General features: G+C 44.8%; 4 protein-coding genes across 4 annotated transcripts; 2 read left to right on the forward strand and 2 right to left on the reverse strand.

The window, feature by feature from the left end:
• The first annotated feature begins 561 nt into the window (after window positions 1-561).
• On the forward strand, window positions 562-5,484 carry BYT42DRAFT_533310 (coatomer protein alpha subunit). Its single transcript, XM_051565441.1, has 15 exons — window positions 562-659; window positions 726-747; window positions 821-962; window positions 1,031-1,372; window positions 1,467-1,685; window positions 1,763-1,981; window positions 2,060-2,283; window positions 2,352-2,736; window positions 2,803-2,941; window positions 3,017-3,257; window positions 3,321-3,476; window positions 3,539-3,737; window positions 3,799-4,403; window positions 4,482-5,081; window positions 5,155-5,484. The coding sequence occupies exons 2-15, from the start codon at window positions 730-732 to the stop codon at window positions 5,395-5,397; spliced, it is 3,732 nt and encodes a 1,243-aa protein (XP_051423025.1). The 5' UTR covers window positions 562-659; window positions 726-729; the 3' UTR covers window positions 5,398-5,484.
• Window positions 5,485-6,956, reverse strand: BYT42DRAFT_571301 (membrane bound O-acyl transferase family-domain-containing protein). The gene has a single exon (XM_051568480.1). The coding sequence runs from the start codon at window positions 6,949-6,951 to the stop codon at window positions 5,626-5,628; it is 1,326 nt and encodes a 441-aa protein (XP_051423026.1). The 5' UTR covers window positions 6,952-6,956; the 3' UTR covers window positions 5,485-5,625.
• Window positions 6,957-8,955: 1,999 nt separating this feature from the next.
• BYT42DRAFT_614367 (70 kDa heat shock protein 3) lies at window positions 8,956-11,015 on the forward strand (the record flags this gene model as incomplete). Its single annotated transcript, XM_051571855.1, has 2 exons — window positions 8,956-8,974; window positions 9,076-11,015. The coding sequence occupies 2 exons, from the start codon at window positions 8,956-8,958 to the stop codon at window positions 11,013-11,015; spliced, it is 1,959 nt and encodes a 652-aa protein (XP_051423027.1).
• A 427-nt stretch (window positions 11,016-11,442) lies between these two features.
• Window positions 11,443-14,661, reverse strand: BYT42DRAFT_571306 (nucleolar complex-associated protein-domain-containing protein). The gene is made up of 12 exons (XM_051568481.1): window positions 14,504-14,661; window positions 14,300-14,439; window positions 13,678-14,224; window positions 13,504-13,610; window positions 13,296-13,432; window positions 13,071-13,216; window positions 12,659-12,997; window positions 12,324-12,588; window positions 12,085-12,251; window positions 11,911-12,021; window positions 11,702-11,833; window positions 11,443-11,630 (listed from the first exon to the last, which is right to left on the reverse strand). Exons 1-12 carry the CDS (start codon window positions 14,624-14,626, stop codon window positions 11,565-11,567), a joined length of 2,280 nt encoding a protein of 759 aa, XP_051423028.1. The 5' UTR covers window positions 14,627-14,661; the 3' UTR covers window positions 11,443-11,564.
• Window positions 14,662-16,333: the final 1,672 nt, after the last annotated feature.

Here is a 16,333-nt window from a genome sequence, read left to right on the forward strand (position 1 = left end):
ATAAGCTTGCAGAGTGTCGTGTGGGGATTTTTTCTCATGCTTGTCTAAACCTCAGTACAGTATTTTCTGCGAGGCGCTGCAAAACCCCCTTCTACATGACAGAAAGACCCTTCTGGGCCTCTATTCCATGCAAGTGTGCACTATGTCACAATGACTACCATCCATACAAACCATGTGTTGCGAACGAGCCATCCTTTTTGTGGGTTTGTGTATATAGCGGTTAAATCATTATATGGCTATGAACGCACCATGAAATTGCTGTGCTTTTTACATTCTCTCTTGGCATTATTTATTTAAACATAACAATTTTTTCCCATAGTGTATGACTCGATCTTTGGGCATGACGACTGCTTTAAGATGTTTGAAACAAAGGATCCATGGTTATGTGCCCAAGGATCATTCGAAAAATTTTGATTTGAAGGCTATTGACGGCCGACTGGAAAAAATGAAGCTTAGATACAATGATGTTGTGATTGGGTGAAATATTCGCCCTCCGACATACTACGTCATCCTCTGATTGGTGGTGATTGGTTGGCGCGGGTTTTCCGCACTTGGGTCGTTCTCCTGTCCTTTCCTTTTCAGCAGCTGTATCGATAGTCCAGGAAAACGACACGTGTAAATAGAAACAAGTGGCCAATTCCTACAAACAATTAGTGTATGTGATTAGTTGTACAATTACCGACTGTATTATTGACGCTTTTTTGTTTTCTCTGTTCATCAGTTATCAAGATGCAGATGCTTACGAAGGTAACATCAGGCTCTACTGTCGAGTGATGGTCGCGTGCCTTTGGAATGACTAACCGCTATCTTCCCATTATAGTTTGAGTCGAAAAGCAACCGCGTTAAAGGCATTGCATTCCACCCGAAGCGTCCGTGGATTTTAGCGTCGCTGCATAACGGGTGCATTCAGTTGTGGGATTACCGCATGGGCACCCTTCTCGAACGATTTGACGAACATGATGGTGAGCTCCCAAGTTCTTGGCGGCATCTCGGCATGCTGTGTTTTATACTGACGTTTTCTTATCCGTAGGTCCTGTTCGAGGTATTGCCTTCCATCCCACTCAGCCTCTTTTTGCATCCGGTGGTGACGACTACAAAATCAAGGTCTGGAATTATAAAACGCGCCGTTGCCTTTTCACCTTGAGCGGCCATCTCGACTACGTTCGTACCGTTTTCTTTCATCATGAGAATCCTTGGATTATTTCAGCTTCAGACGATCAGACTATTCGCATTTGGAACTGGCAATCGAGAACCTGCATTGCCATCTTGACAGGTCATAATCACTATGTCATGTGCGCTCAGTTCCACCCGAAGAACGACCTCGTGGTCTCCGCCTCCATGGATCAAACTGTCCGTGTTTGGGATATCACCGGTATGAGTTTTATTTTGATATACAGCAGAAAATACGTGGGAATGGTGTGGCCAAACGAGCGTTTTGTCTGACTTTTTTTTTTGCGTTTCGGTAGGTCTTCGTAAAAAGAACCAGGCACCTACTTCCATGGCTTTCGAGGATCCCTTTTCTCGTCAGAGTCCTCAGGCTGATTTATTCGGAAGCACCGATGTCATGGTAAAGTATGTCTTGGAAGGCCACGATCACGGTGTCAACTGGGCATCTTTCCATCCCACGTTGCCGTTGATCGTATCCGCAGGTGACGACCGTCAAGTCAAGCTTTGGAGAATGAGCGGTAAATGTCTGATGACTTGCTTTGCTTGAGAAAACATCGCTCTCTAATCTTCAGCTATTGTCATTTCAATACCACAGATACACGAGCTTGGGAGGTGGACAGCTGTCGAGGTCACTTTAACAATGTGTCCAATGCTATTTTCCATCCACGTCAGGAGCTCATTCTGTCGGACGGTGAAGACAAGTCGATCCGGGTATGGGATATGACCAAACGTACCGCGGTGGCCACCTTCAGACGAGATCATGATCGTTTCTGGGTACTGACGGCTCATCCTGAACTGAACCTATTTGCTGCAGGTAATGACTCTTTATTTTTTGCTTCCTTGAGCACTACAGCCGACGACAAGGAGACACTCACACCCAATCGATATCTAGGTCATGACAGTGGTTTAATCGTATTCAAGTTGGAGCGTGAACGTCCCGCTTTCCAGGTTCATCAGCAACAATTATACTATGTCAAGGACAAAATCATTCATGTTCACGATTTTGCAAGCACCGCTGATCAGGAAGTATTGAGTGTGCGCAAATTGGGTTCTCAGTATATTCAACCCCGCACCTTGTCCTATAACCCTGCCGAACGCGCCGTGCTTTTGACTTCGGTAAGGCGCTCTTTGTTTGCTTTTTCTCTCCCTGACTTTCGTGACTAACGCTACAGATGGAAAAATAGCCTCATGAAGGTGGGATCTATGAGCTTTATCACTTGCCCAAGAACTTGTCGGGTAGTCTGAAAGAACCGGCCGATGAAGCCAAGCGTGGTACCGGACAATCGGCCTTGTTCATTGCTCGTAACCGTTTCGCCGTGTTTGACAAGGTCAATCAGCAAATTGAAATCCGTGACTTGTCCAACACTGTGACCAAGTCCTTCAAGACGCCCACTCAAGTCAATGAAATCTTTTATGCTGGTACCGGCAACCTGATTTTATCGTCCGCCAATTCCGTCATTTTGTTCGATATCCAGCAACGACGTATTGTCAATGAACTTCCAGTAGCTGCAGTGAAGTACGTTGTATGGTCTGCCGATTATGGCATGGTGGCTTTGCTTAGCAAACATTGTAAGTTATCTAAATAACATTTTACTGGTGTGGATGGATTTTTCTAACTTCATGCTTCTCTGTCAGCCATCACGCTCGCCGATAAAAACTTGACCCAGATGTGCCAGATTCATGAGACCATCCGTATCAAGAGCGGTGTTTGGGATAATTCGGGCGTCTTTTTGTACAGCACATTGAACCATATCAAATATGCTTTGCCACAAGGGTAAGTGTGATGCTAGGTTATTTTGCGTCTTATTCCGTTGTCACTTACGATATGCGTGTTTTTGATGAACTGCAGAGATAACGGCATCATTCGCACTTTGGAACAGCCCGTGTATTTGGCCTCAGTGAAAGGAAAGACGCTGTACATCCTCGATCGTGACGGTCAGGCTCGCTCCATTACCATTGACCCTACAGAGTATCGATTCAAGTTGGCTCTTATCAAACGTCAATACGAAGAAGTGCTCCACATCATTCGCAATTCCAATCTCGTCGGTCAATCTATCATTGCTTATTTACAAAAGAAAGGATATCCTGAGGTGAGTTATCGATCGACGGCTCGAGATGATATAGGAGCCATACTAAACTACGATGACCTGCAGATCGCCTTGCATTTCGTTCGCGATGATCGCACACGATTTGAACTTGCTTTGGAATGTGGTAATTTGGATATCGCGGTTGAAACTGCCAAAAAGATGGACAAGTATGATTGCTGGAGCAAATTGAGCACCGAGGCTTTGAGACAAGGCAACTATAAGGTACGTTGAGATGCAACTGCTAATTTTTTAATGGACCACTGACGGCTGGCGTTTGTTGACAGATTGTTGAACTTGCTTATCAACGCACCAAGAACTATGATCGCTTGTCCTTCTTGTATTTGACCACCGGCAACGAAACCAATCTCCGTCAAATGATGAAGATTGCTGAACTCCGTCAAGACCCCATGTCCCGTTTCCAGAACGCTCTGTATCTCAATGATGCTGAAGAACGGGTTCGCGTGCTCCAAGATGTCGGTCAAAGTAAGTATCGGCCTTGTTGCTGATTAAAAACTCTTACCAGTGTGCTCACGGAATACTTTAGTGCCGTTGGCGTATTTGACTGCCAAAACTCACGGACTTCAAGAACAAGCCGATGCTATTTTGGCGGCGGTGGGCAAGACCGAAGACGAAGTGGAATTACCCAGTGTATCCGAGCGTTTGCCTTCGCCCATGACACCTAAAGTGCAATTAGAAGATCCCAACTGGCCTCTGTTGACGGTTTCCAAGAGCTATTTTGAAGGTGCTTTCGCGCTGGCTGAACAGAACCCTACTGAAGCCGCTGCGGCTCCTTCGTTCTTGTACAATGACCAAATGGATGCTGCGGAAGAAGCCGGTGGTGCGTGGGGTGTGGATGATGATGACTTGGATATTCCTGGTATCAATAACAAGCATGCCTTGCAACCTGATGCCGATGCACTGGAAGCCGAGCCTGGTTTGGAAGCGGATGAAGAAGGCGCTGGATGGGATGTGGATGATGATGATGATATCCGCGCACACATTGATTCCGAAATCAGTCGAGCGGCAGCACAAGAAACGGCCGAATTCGTCGCTCCTACCCCCGGCACGAGCGAAACAGCCGCCTGGATACAGAACTCACCTTTGGCCGCAGATCATATTGCAGCAGGGTCCTATGATACTGCAATGCAGGTATGGCAACTTAAAAGAAAAATAGGGATCTTTTGTTCCAGCTAAAAATACATTTTGTTCTAATCCCATTGGACGTAGACCTTAAATCGTCAAGTGGGTGTTGTCAATTTCGAACCGTTGAAACCCTACTTCTTGTCCATTTCGCAAGCTTCTTGTGTCTATCTATCATCGATGCCTTCGAATCCAACTTTGCCCTTCTACCTTCGCCGCCAACCCGAAGATTCGAATCCACGCACCAGCTTGCCGGTCACCGTTCACAATTTCCAACACATCGTGTCCAACCAGCTTCAACTGGGATACAAGCTTTTCTCGGACGGAAGGCTCGCTGCGTCGGCCACTCAGTTCAAGCATGTTCTGCATTCCATTCTATTCACAGTGGTGGCTAACAAAGTGGAAGCCGATGAAGTGGAACAGCTCATTGGTATTTGTAAAGAATATATCATGGGTCTCGCGATAGAAACCAAACGTCGAGCTACGGCTGGTACCGAACCGGAAAGCTTGAAGCGTGCTTTGGAATTGGCGGCGTACTTCACCCACAGTCAGTTACAGGTTCCCCATCTTCGACTGGCGCTCCGTCAAGCCATGAAACAAGCCTTCCGACTTCGAAACTTTAGCACTGCCACCCACTTTGCTCGACGCCTCCTTGAATTGGCACCACCCCAAAAGGCTGCCGATGAGGTATGAATCTTTTTTAATTTGTTGTGATTATTAACACTGACTGATGATTTTTCGCCCCCCAAAAAAATAATAGGCTCGCCAAATTCAAAGCGTATGTGAACGCAACCTACGAGATGAAATTGAGTTGGAATACGACCAGTACAATCCTTTCGTGGTGTGTGGTATTACGTTTGAGCCGATTTACAAGGGTTCTCCTCAGGTCAATTGTCCCTTCTGTCAAGCCAGCTATAAGCCTGAAATGAGCGGAAAACTGTGCACTGTTTGTGAAGTGGCTCAAATTGGAGCCAACGGTTCTGGCCTTCGAGTCATGTTATAAAATTTTTGCTTAGCTCAATTTACAACCATTTTCTTATCAAACACAGCGAGCGAGATATAACAAAAAAAAAGCCAAAACAAAAAAGATCCCACAAATACACTTTCTATATATTATTTTCTTATTAGAAGAAGAACTATGATACGGGTACTCCTGCAAGGTATTTTGATATTTAGATAATTAGGTCCAGAGATGGGAAAACAAAGATATAATTAGGAATAGGCAGTAATATTATGAGCGTCCGCCGTAAGGACAAATGACATCCAAGTAAGGATCAAGCGTGCGAGGAAAACCAGGCACTTCCGCATCCAGATGAAGGCCTAATCGTAGAAAAGGCTCAACAAAAAGTGGGGCAGTGAAAACCATCCAAGCAGCGGTCAATAATCGTGCTGCCGAAGCAGGGAAGATTGGAATCCACGAAAACTTTGGAGATGTGACGACGGTGGCTACTGCTTGAAGAAGGAAAAAAATAGTCTGATAACCCAAGATGCCGGGCTGATTCCAGTTCTTGTAGCCGAGCATGACCAATACGATGTAATCATGCATTAAACCGGAAAGAAGAAATACGGACACTGTGCCAGCAAAGGCGCCGAGGACCTGATTCTTGCCAAACAGAGCACGGACGGGCTGATAGGCTATCTGTTTGAAGCCAGGCCGAAAAATCTGATGCCAGCGCCTGGACCATAGTTCGTGGACGTTTCGGCTCAGCCACGGTTTATCAAAGATGGGCGGCTGAGCAACGAACCGAGCCAGTTGCTGATGATATCGAGCGAGAGGAGTGTTATTGGGAACGAATTGAGCGAGGAAAAAGAGATGCACAGCAGTGAATAGCAACTGGAGCACTGGCACGATAGCGACGTGAAGGTGTAAAGTAAATCCGACGACGGCATGATAGTATAAGCTGCGTAGAGAGACAGTGTGCTGAACAAACTTATCGATGTAGCCTACATTGGTTCGAATCTCTGGCGGTTCCATACACACACGAAGGAAACCGTCAAAAAGAGTCATGGCCGGGACAAACAGTAACATGTAAACCACGGCCCTCAGTAACCAGAAGCGTGAATCTCGACGGATCGTATCGATGTTTATTGACTGTTCCTTGCTGTCCACTTTGGACGGTACAGACTTGAGCGGGTTTTCGTTCCAGCGTCCCAGGACATCGTAAAAGGGGGCAATTTGTTTTCCATCGGCCGACTTTTGACGACGATCTCGGATATAGAATCCCATACATGCACTCATCACGACCGCTTTGATTGCCACCAAGGCCTTGTCCAATAAAACGACATGCTCATCGCTGGTCAGTGGCATAAGCATTTCCAGAATGAGAAGCACAATCAATAGTCGCTTCGACACTCCCTTATCAGGGTTGGTAAAAAAATAAAAGAGACCGGTTGGTATTGAACATCGCACAAACAGCCATACTTGGGCAATAGATATCACCATGGCAAAGGGCAAGATGACTCGGATGAAGCAAAGCGATGTGCAGTTAAAACCTTTCTGCCGCTTACAAGTCCGTCTCCCTTGAGCTTTTTTGTCATACTTGCCAAATTTGGGCATCCGCATTTACTTGGCGGATAATCGCTGCAAGTTCAGCCTGATGTAAATTAATGCTTTCCCGTGGAAGACAGGGAAAAAGGAAAATCAGCGAGGTACTCTGTTTATATCACCTGTGTCATCAATGTATTCTCGAAGAATGATGCAAAATTAATAAGGGTAAACAATATTTCATTTTATTGCTCGGTTATATGACATTTTTTCGGGATTCTCCTCACCATCAATCCAGCTCCGGTCAGAGGACTTCTCATCAACTCTGGCGAGCTCTTCCTGGTATCATACTCCGCGCGGATTCTATGTTATTCTTCAGCTGCAGTAGAGTCATTCATATCGTAGCTCGTTCGTTGTAGCTTGAGATCTCTCAATCAAATCAGTTTGGTCCTTAAGCTCACCCCACAGAGACACTGACGGATTATTATCCCGGGGACTGCTCGATGCATTTTACTTTTCTGCAAGCACAAATTGTTTCGCCAAAACCATCTTCACTCGATGCAGTCAAGGAACACAAGTCGACCAAGGCGAGCTCCAACCCTCGTTGTGCTGCAAGCCTTCAATTCTACCATCATCGAAAATGATCGCAAAAAGTTCCCGAATTTTCACCAACACCATTTTCATATTGATGTAAGTGGGCGCTATCGCTTGCTAGAATTTATACGCTCGGTACATTAAATGATCAACCGCTCCTGCGATCATTAATACGGCCTGTTGATCAGTAAATTCGGGCCTGAACTTCCATGAAAGCCATCAGCGAGCTGATGTGAGACAGGACAATAAAATTCGTCGAGAAACAGGTCAGGAATTATCGGCAAGTTGTTTGTATCGATGGTGGTGAAGCGTTTGACGAGATAAAATAAACATCCGATAGTTGGTGTTTGGTTCGCTCTCGTGAAGGAGGTTCTTTCGATATCCCTTGGCAAAGTAGAGACTTTTTCTTCGGAAGTTTTCTTAGTGGACAGGAACCCCTTCTTAACGCTTGCTGAAAAGTATATCTTCACAATATCTGTTGTTGTGGAGACGTCAGGGTTTGTGCGCTCCGATTAGAGATGTTCCCTCTTGTCCCAGTTGGAAGAGATCCCATGAGCGACATACACCGAGAGAGCCTGGTCTACACCAGGCTCGGATATGCCACGGATTGGAGAACTTACGGGTCGCTCGTTTGCCTTGAAGGCTCCTCTAGGAGTGTGGAAGAAGAGGATGGACTACATTTCTCAAGTATGCGACATTCATTGGCCGACATGGGCTTATCACTCCGCTAGGTTTGAACCAAGTCATTGAGCAGGAAGTTGTGGGATGTTTGCTTAAAAGAAAAGAAGTGAGAAAAGCCGATTGTTTGAAGTGGTGAATGGTGATCTGTGGGGTGAAAGATTGTAGGTCATACGTCACTCGATATATTTCTCAATGCGTTTCCTCATGCCACGCATCGTTTTTGACATTCAGAAAGATGTTCACCCAAAATGGAAGGGATGATATCAACAAATTATGTCAGATATCCCTGCCATGGTCCGCTGCGGTTCATCTTTTGCTGTTCTCTTGGTCACTCACCAATGGTTCGTATGACTAAGCAACCGTTCACGTTGTATTCCCAAGCAATCGGGTTGCCATTGGTTCCTTCCTCCTTTGAACCGTCAAGGGGATGCGTAGCCATTGTCGCAGTAAAACTCTTGCCAGATAAAAAAAAATCCAACGGTGCGGTTTCAGCTCAACGGCGATTTTGCCGCGATAAGAGCGGTTCCCATCGATTCGTCAATTTCATGCCAAGTGCGATTTTCAAGATACGCTTTTCCTTTTTTGGAATGACTTGGAAACAAACCGAAGTTGGTTTTTCGAGCATTTTCTTCGCGAGAAATTTCAGCCAATCATTGACAAGGATTCTTCGAAGATTGGAGAAAATGCTGGCAACTTTTTCAAATGCAGGTTTCGTTCTATATAAGGAGCTTGTGCAAGCTCACTTTTGATATTTTCTTTAGTTCTTTTTTTTTTCATCTTTGTAAATTACATCCTTTCATAATGTCTGGAGGCAAATCTAGTAAGTATTATTAGCTAAATAACACACGACGCACAGCGTGTGTTAGGATTGCATTTTGTATTATTTCATGTATACTTACATGTAACTTCTTTTTTTAATAGTTGGTATTGACTTGGGTACAACCTATTCCTGCGTTGGTGTGTGGCAGAATGATCGTGTTGAAATCATCGCCAACGATCAGGGTAACCGCACCACTCCCTCCTATGTTGCTTTCACCGACAGCGAACGTTTGATTGGTGATGCCGCCAAGAATCAAGTCGCTATGAACCCTCACAACTCGGTCTTTGACGCCAAGCGTCTTATTGGTCGTCGTTTTGCCGATGCTGAAGTGCAATCCGATATGAAGCACTGGTCTTTCAAGGTCATTGATCGTGAAGGCAAGCCCGTCATCCAGGTGGAATACAAGGGCGAGACCAAGACTTTCACTCCTGAAGAAATCTCCTCCATGGTGCTTTTGAAGATGCGTGAAACCGCCGAAGCTTACCTTGGTCATGAAGTCAAGAATGCCGTCGTCACCGTTCCCGCTTACTTCAATGATTCTCAGCGTCAGGCTACCAAGGATGCCGGTCTCATTGCTGGTTTGAATGTTCAGCGTATTATCAACGAACCTACCGCCGCTGCCATTGCTTACGGTTTGGACAAGAAGACCGAAGGCGAACGCAATGTGCTCATCTTTGACTTGGGTGGAGGTACCTTTGATGTGTCCCTCTTGACCATCGAAGATGGTATTTTCGAAGTCAAGGCTACCGCTGGTGATACCCATTTGGGTGGTGAAGATTTCGATAACCGTCTTGTTAACCACTTCATGCAAGAATTCAAGCGCAAGTTCAAGAAGGATATCTCTGGCAATGCTCGTGCTGTCCGTCGTCTTCGTACCGCTTGTGAACGTGCTAAGCGTACTCTCTCTTCGGCTGCTCAGACCACCATTGAAATTGACTCGCTCTTTGAAGGTGTCGACTTTTATACCTCTTTGACCCGTGCCCGTTTCGAAGAATTGTGTCAGGATTTGTTCCGTTCTACCATGGATCCTGTTGAAAAGGTGCTCCGTGATGCCAAGATTGACAAGGGCTCCGTTCACGATATTGTTCTCGTCGGTGGTTCCACCCGTATTCCCAAGGTCCAGAAACTCGTCTCTGACTTCTTCAACGGCAAGGAACCCAACAAATCCATCAACCCTGACGAAGCCGTCGCTTATGGTGCTGCTGTCCAGGCCGCCATTCTTTCCGGTGATACCTCTGAAAAGACCCAGGACTTGTTGTTGCTCGATGTCGCTCCTCTTTCCCTCGGTATCGAAACCGCTGGTGGTGTCATGACCGCCCTTATCAAGCGTAACACTACCGTGCCTACCAAGAAATCCGAAATCTTCTCGACCTACGCTGATAACCAGCCCGGTGTGTTGATTCAGGTCTTTGAAGGTGAACGTGCTCGCACCAAGGACAACAACTTGTTGGGCAAGTTCGAACTTTCCGGTATTCCCCCTGCTCCTCGTGGTGTTCCTCAAATTGAAGTTACTTTCGATGTCGATGCCAACGGTATTTTGAACGTCAACGCTCTTGACAAGACCACTGGCAAGTCCAACAAGATCACCATTACCAACGATAAGGGCCGTCTGTCCAAGGAAGAAATTGAACGTATGGTCAACGATGCCGAGAAGTACAAGGCCGAAGATGAGGCTGCTGCTGCCCGTATTACTGCCAAGAACGGCCTCGAATCCTATGCTTACAACATCCGCAACACTCTTCAAGACGAAAAGGTCGGTGGTGCTCTTCCCGCAGATGACAAGGAGAAGCTTACGGCCGCTGTCGATGAGGCTATCAAGTGGCTCGACGAATCCCAGGAAGCTTCCAAGGAAGAATACGAATCCAAGCAAAAGGAATTGGAAGAAGTCGTTAACCCCATCATGATGAAGTTCTACCAAGCCAACGGTGGTGCTGCTCCTGGTGGTATGCCCGGTGCTGCTCCTGGTGCTGCTCCTGGTGGTTTCCCTGGTGCCGGTGCTGGTGCTGACAACGATGGTCCTTCTGTTGAAGAAGTTGACTAAATGCAGCGACATTCTTGGTTCAAAAATTAAAAAAAGCCAACTACCCTTCCTTCTCCTCTCGCATGTTACATAGTTTTCCTTTTTTAAACCTTAGCTTAGATGTTGCATATTTTATCATCATGCTTAATATAAAGGTCGACTTGGATGATTAAATCATCCAGTCATGTATTATAACCTATAACCTTTGTCTGAAATTATTGTATCGTGAACAAAATTTTACAGTAAAGAAACAATTCTCAATGCCATAGCATTAAACAACGGATGCATACAGTGATACATCAGTTTGACTTACAAGGTGGTATCAATGGGCCATCGTTACTTAGCTAATTCTGCAGATACATGATTCGATTCCTGTGATTTTTACATAAAGTACAATAGAGAGACGTTTAGTTTCCTGCTATATGATCTGAATAAGGTTACTGTGTTTACAAGTCATTTGTTTAAAAACTCCGGAGTCACAGAATGGCAAACAACTGTGGGATCGTAATGTAGAAAGCCTGTTTGATTTACAACGTTTTAAGAAAGATGCATTATGAAAGCAGTTTATTTTTATGATGACAAAGAAGATTGCTGGATTGTTTGAGCCAACCGGCGTACAGTCGGATCATAATGGTTCTATGCAAAAAGGTCGTGTCAGCCATATCTTATTCCAAGTAAGTACTCATTTTTTTATCGGTGACACCTACCTGTAAAAGGAATAATTCATAAAGACTGGTGCCGAAAGGATTACACAACTCAGGATCTTTCAAAAGCGGAAGATAGATACCACTGGCAGCTCGATCTTCAGATTGTAAAAGGGCATCAAGACGGCGATCCTTCTAAAAAGGACGAAAAAAAGTGTATTAACAGTATCAGTAATAAGCACCGGATTGCTTTGGCATATAAGTGGACGCACCTGAACAAGTTTATGAACAAAGGACAGACATTGCTGAACGGATTTACTGGGCATATTCAATGCGACCAGGCAGAATCGTTTCACAAACGCAGCCAATCGGTCAATAGGAATCTGAATGATTTGGGTCAATACCATGTCGCATTTTTACCGTTGTGTCAATTCATTATGCTGTACCTGTCTCTTTCTCAAGAACATTTGTTCCAAGCCTTTCAGCAGCAATTCGCTCTCGGATGCAATATTGGCATCTTTTTTATCTTCCAACTTTGTGCGGAAAGCCGATTTGAAGAGAATCACATAAATCTCTGTATAGAAATCCTTGAGATCGTAATTGATCGCTTCACCTAAACCATAGATTTTGTCAGTATCGTATTGCACACATCATCTGAAACTCATCTATACTCGGCTTGCTTTACCTTGGCCAGACAGAAGCTGGAAAGCTGTAATGATACACAGTAAACGCTTGCGGGTACCACCACCTCCTCGGGTGGCTTCACTTGTATCTTCCATGGTATGCATCACTTCTTTCAGAGCGTTGAGCAAATCGTCAAAGAAGTCGATATTGATGAGATGGGCAAATCGAGCTAACCCTTCCAAAACAGCCGGTAACAGCGGTGACGACGACTGTTTCTTCAGGACTCGGAAGTAGAAAGTAAAGATCAACTTTAACGTTTCTGTATGCTACAGAGTACAAATATAAAAGATGAGACATATTGAACAAAAAAAAAATGGATGCGTCTCGTGTGCTTACATTTTTATCCTTTTCTTCTTTGCTGACGACGGCTTCCGCTTCCTGGAACTCTTTTTCGATCTCCCGGGTTTCTTTGAGCGCCTTTCTTGCCTTCTTGGTCAAGAAATGTTTCTCTTGTTTCTTTCGCTTTTTGCCAACCGTGTCGGCCTCCTGGTAAGCCACAGGAACCATTTCATCCTTCAATCGAAGGTGCAAGAAGGTGTTGACCACATTCTCGTGCACAACATAGCCCTTGGATTTGATCATACGCGTCAACATCTTTACAGCATCTAGCGATGTTCGTCCAGATTCATCGTTTTCCATCACCGTAATGATAGCCTTGCAGCACATATCAGCCATCTAAAACCCCATCCAAAACAGTAAACATTCGTCAATCATCACTACAAAACAAGCATTTGTTGTATCATCGTACCTCGTTCCACTGCACAGTGCTCATACGTGCTACGATGGCAACCATGATTTCCAAACGGAAGTTGAAATGGGTTTTGCTGGTGAGAAGTTCACATAAACAACGAGTGGCGACCAAACCCATCGCTGCGTCTTCTTCCGTCTTCTTTTCTGTATAAAAAGAGAAGCAAGGCGATATCGATGATTAGTATAGGAATAGGTAGGTGCATAGAGTGCAAGATCAACTCACTCGTCAAAAGAGAGCCCAAATCCTGAAGATATAATTCATAGTTTCGGAGCAATGTTTTTTCGTATTCTCTCAGTTTCTTGACATCCTTGGACACTTGTACACCCTCTTCTTTTTCGGTAAGAGGACGGATACGGTAGCTATTGTAGGAAAAAATTTTCAGTCGCTGCGTTCCTTGTTTCCCTCGTTAACTCTCGTTTGCTATACATACCCGGGAATAACATCCTTGTACACAGCCAATTGTGTCAACAGAGCCAGCTTTTGAACTGTGCGGTCCTCGTCTTTGAAAATGTTACGGAGCGATTTTAGTTGTCCAATCTAAAGCCAATGTGAATATCAATGTTAAATCGGATGCTGTCAATAAGAACAATGCGTCGATCATTACATTAGCTTCGGGATCTTCTTGAATATTGGAAGCGATAGTAGCAAGTTCTTCCTTCATGGACAAGACGTGCGCCTTTTTCGATAACTTTGGTGCCGGCTCTTGCTCCTCTTCCTCCTCCTCCGCGTCCGATGCACCCGCAGCTTCAGTTACTTCTTCGGTTTCTACGTTTGCTTCATCTTCAGATTCATCTTCCTTGGGAGTTTCATCGAGCTGGACAAGTTTGCCACCCGACAATTTGATAGGCAGTTTGTTGAAGTGATCTTTGCGTGTCCATTCACTGGCGACCTTGCGTGGTATTCTCTCGTAGTCCATTTCCTCATCCGACTCCTCAACCGGTTTTTTCTTCTTCACTGGACCTGCCTCGTGCATTGCCTCCAACTCGTCATCCATGTCTTCCAAATCGTCAAGATCACTGTCATTGTCCAGATCCAGGTCATTATCGATTTCATCGTCGAGTTCGTCTTCAGAGGAAGAAAGCGCTTCAGGTTCAGGAATAAGCGCAGGACCGCTACTTTTTTGTGATTTTTTCTTGGTCTTTTGTGTGTTTCTAACAAAACGATTCCGCTGTTAATGGACGGTTTCCTCGTGAAAGACTGCTTAGTTTGCACGCGATTATTCTTACCTCGATAATTCTTTGGGATCCATGGAAGTCAGGAACTGTTTAAAATCTTGATTATCGGCAAAGAATTCGAGATCATCGTCGGATATCGCCAGATCGTCGTTGTCTACTTCTGGTACGCTCACGAATTCAGGAATAGCGCCCTAAAAACCGTCAAGACCATTGTTAGCATCATTGATCGACGATGGCTTTGCATAGATTTCATACCTTTTCCTTGCCCTTTTTACTGGCTTTATTTTTCACATCCGATGTCGGTTTCGGCTTGCCTTTGGCTTTGGTCGGTGTTTTTGTTTTGGTAGACACCTTTTGGATGGATCTTTTAGGCGGCATGATCTAACAATATAGCGATGCTTAAACGACCCGATTTGATCCTTTTTTTTTCTTGTGTCTAAGGAAATTGTGACGGTTTATTACAATGAAAGGAAATTGCCGGATTTGGAGCCTCATTACTCCGCACAAAAGAGTTCAAACACGGCTGTTCAGGTTGCATCGTTCACTAACACCATAGTTGACTTGCATCAAGTATGCGTGGCGCTCATTTATTCTGAAATAAAAATGGCAACACAATCTTAAACTGCCAACTTCTATTCATGATTCGGGTGATCGAATGCATTTGTGGACGATCCGCAGCCTAGTTGAGTCTTTAGAAAATCCGTGTTCGAAACACTTCAACTCAAGGCTTTCACGGAGGCGTGTGCGAACGTTGGAAAAAACTACGTCCTTTTTGCACCATTATCTATGAATGGTATTATAGATTCCACTTGCTTTTATCAGTTGACTTCAATGATATGCGAACTCATAAAAATAAAATCTGTTATGCAAAACGGCGTTTCTTTATTACAAGAGAATTTCAAACCCGTTTAATAAACTAGGAAAGGAAACTATTGTATCGATGGCATTTAGTTATGAGTTAAGACGGGTGACCCCCAACCAACAACTTGGCTGGGCAAGTTGTTGTAACTTCTTCCCCTATCCCAACCCCGTCCAACTTATAGCTATGCCATGGGCTCGGGAGCCGGCTCGTCTGGTCGGAAGCCTACAAATGTTAGTACCACTGCCCTACAAAAATGTTAGTACCATCAAACTGTCCTACAAAATGAGTACAGCCAAAACTTGCTAAAACGCCAATCAGCGGACACCAAGTCGTCGCGGGAAGGCAGAGCGGAACAGAGCAGAGCGGAACAGAGCAGAGCGTCTTGAAGCCTACAAAATGTTAGTAATATCGGGAGGTCGGTCGGCAGTGATTGTCAATGGGTGCGTTTGGCGGGAGAAAGAGGGGGAAAAAAAAGGAAACGGGGAGAGGAGGAAAAAGAACAAAATTCTTTGACGTTTTCTTTTTTTTTCCTTTTCTTTTTTCTTAATGCAATGGAAGGTTGAAGGGCAGCCATCGAATAAAAAATGGAAAAAGACTAACTTCGCGAGAATTAGGTGTAGAGAGACGTGCCGCATTTGTATCAATGCTGCAAAGTTAATTGATTGGTATCCCAGCAACAATGGGGAAGAAACAAGAAGGTTTCTGACTATGAAAAGTTTCACACACGCCTTCAAGAAAAAGACAAAAAGGACTATGCATTGAGGAAGTCCAAGCGGACTTTTTGATGATTTCAAGTCCGAAAGGCATCGAATAAGATGGAAGCGGTCGATGGGTCCAATTCACTTGATCCTGTCCCAAGGCACGACATCCATTACTTTTGTTCAGATTTTGATCTATCCAAAACTGCCTTTACAAGACGAATTCGTATAAATTCGAAGCATCTCTGTAGAGGCGCACCGGCCGAGTTACGGTGTTTCCCTCTTGGTTTTTTATCCCAACCATCAGGATACGGCTAATGCGCCAGTAGCAATGAACTATCTTACAAAGAAAACGCCGATAAGGACATAGAAGAAATCAAACCAAACGTTAAGCAGGCTGCGCACACTTGGGGATCCTCGGAGTCGCAAACTCTCAATCATGCAGTTACTGATCCCAGGGTCGGTTACTGAATTTGAACACACCACTGTTTGTCTGACATCTCGTTCTTTCTATATCAAGCTGTC

Source organism: Radiomyces spectabilis (genome assembly GCF_025331425.1).
Source record: "Radiomyces spectabilis strain NRRL 2753 chromosome Unknown BYT42scaffold_7, whole genome shotgun sequence".
Lineage (NCBI taxonomy): Eukaryota > Fungi > Mucoromycota > Mucoromycetes > Mucorales > Radiomycetaceae > Radiomyces > Radiomyces spectabilis.